This window comes from Limulus polyphemus, unplaced genomic scaffold, assembly GCF_000517525.1.
Source record: "Limulus polyphemus unplaced genomic scaffold, Limulus_polyphemus-2.1.2 Scaffold5377, whole genome shotgun sequence".
NCBI classification, from domain to species: Eukaryota; Metazoa; Arthropoda; class Merostomata; order Xiphosura; family Limulidae; genus Limulus; species Limulus polyphemus.
The window spans coordinates 11,118-16,263 of NW_013670987.1; the positions used below are offsets into that span (position 1 = coordinate 11,118).

A 5,146-nucleotide genomic window follows, 5' to 3' on the forward strand; every position below is an offset into this window, starting at 1 on the left:
TAAGATGAAGAAGACACGGAGAGGCTGTAATGACAAGATTGAATAAGCACGGAGAGGCTGTAATGACAAGATTGAATAAGTACGGGAGGCCGTAATGACAAGATTGAATAAGTACGGAGAGGCTGTAATGACAAGATTGAATAAGCACGGAGAGGCTGTAATGACAAGATTGAATAAGTACGGATAGACTGTAATGACAAGATTGAATAAGTACGGGGAGGCCGTAATGACAAGATTGAAGAAGTACGGAGAGGCCGTAATGACAAGATTGAAGAATTGCAAGAGGACGTTGACAAATTCAAGAGCAGAGTAAAAATAAAAAATTCAAAAGTTAGAGATGAACATAGGTGACCAGCCACATCCATTCCTACATATATGAAACTTATTTGGTCTCCACCCACTACCACAACTGCTTTGCCACCTGAACTACTCGAACTACGACACTACCAAGTCAAGTTCCAGAATGTTTCTGGCCAATTAAACATTGATTAATAGAGAAACCAAAGAATATGATGAGAAGGTACCATGGAAGTCATACCAGGGTCAGTTGAAAATCATTTACAGAGTGAACGGGTGAAATAGTGAGCAACAAGCCATCCGTATTGACGCTAATAGAGGAACCAAAGACTATGATGGGAAGGTACCATGGGAGTCAATTCAAAATCATTTTCAGAGTGAATAGGTGAAATAGTGAGCAACAAGCCATCCGTATTGATGCTAATAGAGAAACCAAAGACTATGATGGAAAGGTAACATGGGAGTCAATTCAAAATCATTTTCAGAGTGAATGGGTGAAATAGTGAGCAACAAGCCATCCGTATTGATGTTAATAGAGAAACCAAAGACTATGATGGGAAGGTAACATGGGAGTCAATTCAAAATCATTTTCAGAGTGAATGGGTGAAATAGTGAGCAACAAGCCATCCGTATTGATGTTAATAGAGAAACCAAAGACTATGATGGGAAGGTAACATGGGAGTCAATTCAAATCATTTTCAGGGTGAATGGATGGAATAATAAACAACAAGCCATCCGTATTGATGCCACTTAAATGGACCAGCTTTGATAGTATTAAATAACTTTCCAGCTGAGAACCGTAACAACTATTAATCATTGGTAGCTTGTTTGTCTATCAGGTATGGCGTGACACACAAGAAAAGAAGTTTCCAGAGCACAGTTCCAGAACAGGAAACAGAAGAAAAAAGAGAGATCTTAGCTGACCTTTCAGAAGATTTGGAGAGGCTTGCACAATTATGTTACCTGGATACGTCTCGTGAAATGATGGATTCATTGGCACGTGACGAGTTTATAGATGGTATAACAGACGAGGATATGAGAATTAGGCTGAAGAAAAGTAGGTGTAAATCTTTCAAAAAAGCTCTGTAGTTGGTGATGAAACTAAAATCCATTAAGGTAGCAGACAATCAATTGAATACACCATCTTGAAATTGTGGGACCATCAGATCGGACAGTATTCAAGCATCAACTTCTGCTGACGTAGCCTAGGAGAACTAAAAGGGTTGGTTAAAAACGTAGTTACAAACAGTGGAGGAAATAAACTACAAGGAAATTGACGTTTAAAGAACATATTACCAGGAATAATAGGCAACGGCATGAATGGTATAAGAACTTCTCCCAAAGGACACGAAAGAGAGGTAATTATTATGGTTGTAGGGTACCTGGCCAGTACAACCGAGACTATATAAAATGAACATCCGTTATCATGCTAAAGAGACAGAGCCCAACCAGATAAAAGGAACAACACAGAACTAATGAGACACAAAAAAAAGCATTAGATGAATTAATGAGGCAAAATTCAGCTGGAAATACTCAGCCTACCACGAATGGAAACATCGTCTACGATTCCATGGGGTTATTGAAGGAAAAAATTGGAATATGCTGACTGACATTATTCCACAGCTACAATTTTTTCACTCAGATTTCTTAATGAAAATTGGAAAATTGCTGCCAAAGACTAAATAAAAAAGATGGATCGTTGCAACCAGCAAGTGTACATAAAGTTCGAGCAAGACTGAAGTGTAAAGAAGCTTTTGTACACCTAATGATGCTTAGGTAATTAACATAGAGGAAGAGTGCATATTGGAAACTGACTAGATGTGGATACATAGATACGAGATGAAACTACCTTCAAGCATTTTCTTGGACTATGACCAGTAAACCCACATCTACTACATGGATATCTCTACAGAAGAGGTTGAACTTCCAGTGAAAATATAAAGGGTGGCCATTATAGGAATAGAAAGTGAAGTACTCACACCAGACAATGATTATTCATGTAGTTACTAGTCCATATTGGAACCAAATACTCTGGCATGTTCTGCAATACTCTGAGGTTTCTAGAAGATTTGAAATAAAGTTTTCTAGTTTGTTTGTTTGTAGGCAAGTACAAGGCTACAACATGGACTACCTGTGCTGTTCTTACCACGTGTATAGAAAGCCAGTTTTTAGCCTTAAAATGCATTCTAAGTTAGATTATAAATACAGATTAGCCAGTCAATAAGCAAGTAATTAAGCTTGTGTACTTGGATGTGTTAGGAATCGCGCATATTGAATTACTTTGTACAAGTTGGCTTTTTTACGTAGGTCGTTTACAAATTAGCGTAGTATTTCGTTAGGTCTGCATTGTTACAACATGTACTACTGGTTAATATACACTAATGGACCATCAAGTAGTAAAATTGATTGCAATTAAATTAATTTTTAATGTGACGTTTCCTGTACTTGATACAACAATCAATGATTATTGCTATTGCTATTCAATAATGAGATTTCTAAAGAACGAAGTATTGTACCCCAAGAGTCCTTTTTTATAGGCCGTACTGAAACAAATGTTGTGTGACCTTACTGAAAACATTTTTATAACGTTCACAAAGTTTAAGAACTTTTCAACGTGTTTCACAATGTGTGTGGTAGTTTCCGTAAAGTCTACGTTTGTAAGGCTCAAATACTATGGTCGTGAACGAGTAGGATGAACACTAAAAAGAATGGAAAAACTGATATACAAGCGCCAAGCAAATATATAATAATGTTTAATGAAAATGAAAAAACGTCTTTGTGCTTGCTGTATTAGCTGGCCAGTTTTATGGCTCTGGTTTAAGATCCGTGTTAATTTATCCTTCGACAAGGATTAAAACAAGCTTCTTACATTCTATTCACATTGGTGCTAACTAAGTATGTGAACGTTATTTAGAAGCTGGCAAAGCATGATTATAATCAATTATACTTGTCATGAGACATTATGTTAGACCTACTATATTTATTTAACACTACATTTCGTAATCTAGTGTTAAACATGGTGTTACGTATCTGCTTGTTTTTTTTTGTTTCCGGTAGAAATTCTTGCCGAGAATCTTCAGCGACACGAGTTCTTTCTTGATTAAACCAGTTTATTCTTCCTCGATACAAACTTTTAGTAGACAATAATTTACCCAATAAGTACGTTTCTCGTCACTTTAAGCTTAACAACTTTTATAATACACGCTATAAATCACAGCAATTCACAATCTCGATAACTTCGCTTTCGACGAGTGCAAAACACACACTTTACGGCTCACTAGCTCGAAACTAACAGAATCATAAATTACACGGAACTCAAAGTAACTACTGGTCTGTCTTCATTAACCCTGCTGGCTTTCTCTGCCAGGCTTATATACTAACGAAGAGGGCATCTCGGACTTCCCAGATCATTCGAAAAACATCACGCACGTTACCAGCGCCAAACGGGCGAGTAGCGTCACGTGATTTCCGCTGTCGTAACAATGGACTAGGCCTAACATAATTATTGATTATAAGTATAGATCATCTGCAGGAAAATATTTTAAAAGCAACTTCGGATAAAGATATACTCTTTTTTAATTCTAGAAGGTTAAGATCGAACATCTAATTACTTCTACACTTTCACGAGCCTATTAGGTGAAACTTTGAATTTATATAGTTTTCTGATGCTGGGACTAGCTGTGAAAATGTTTTGGAAAACTTACGATGATATTGAAAACACAATTCAGAGAATACTGTTGAAAAGATACTAATGGTATTTTTAATGTTTACAATAAGTGCTTTTTCCCATTAGTGTTTTTTGTTTATATTTGTTTCGTTTCGTGATATCTATATGTGATTATTATGCAAATTGTACTTGTTTAATAGCTTGTTATCTGTAAAACATTGACTCATCTGCTTATTAGAGGTTTCATCTGTTTCAGTTATTGACCATAAGATTTTCATAGTTTCTAAAATGGAATATTATTACAAACATATAATACCGAAATCGTATGTATATTATTCTAACTTATTATCTATATTTGAAAAAGATTAAAACAACAGATGTAACGTAATTTCTCAGCGTTCAAATAATACGTTGATAGCAGTTAAACTAGTTCATGCTTGTCAAATCATCATGTCTGGTACTAAGCTTTTAGACACGGTAAGCTGATAATAGCTACATATAATATTTTCAGTATAAGATCATTTTATTGCAGTTCATAAATATAACTATTGAAATTTTACAAAAATTGAAGAATGTTACAAAACACGCGTTTATTAAACCATTACTGATTGTTTATACAGGTTATGTCGGTTCTACTACAAACCATTACTGATTGTTTATACAGGTTATGTTGGTTCTACTATAAACCATTACTGATTGTTTATACAGGTTATGTTGGTTCTACTACAAACCATTACTGATTGTTTATACAGGTTATGTTGGTTCTACTACAAACCATTACTGATTGTTTATACAGGTTATGTTGGTTCTACTATAAACCATTACTGATTGTTTATACAGGTTATGTTGGTTCTACTACAAACAATTACTGATTGTTTATACAGGTTATATTGGTTCTACTACAAACCATTACTGATTAACATAACCTGTATAAACGATTCTACTACAAACCATTACTGATTGTTTATACAGGTTATATTGGTTCTACTACAAACCATTACTGATTGTTTATACAGGTTATATTGGTTCTACTACAAACCATTACTGATTGTTTATACAAGTTATGTTGGTTCAACTACAAACCATTACTAATTGTTTATACAGGTTATGTTGGTTCAACTACAAACCATTACTGATTGTTTATACAGGTTATGTTGGTTCAACTATAAACCATTACTAATT

The 5,146-nt window shown here is 35.0% G+C and overlaps 1 protein-coding gene across 1 annotated transcript in view; it reads left to right on the forward strand.

The window, feature by feature from the left end:
- The window catches only part of LOC106472489, a 2,910-nt gene extending 1,524 nt beyond the window's left edge, over positions 1-1,386 (forward strand). Inside the window, exon 2 of the mRNA XM_013933145.1 lies at positions 1,137-1,386. Within this exon, the coding sequence (XP_013788599.1) occupies positions 1,137-1,386 (250 nt within the window). The remainder of the gene's footprint in view (positions 1-1,136) is intronic.
- Positions 1,387-5,146: the final 3,760 nt, after the last annotated feature.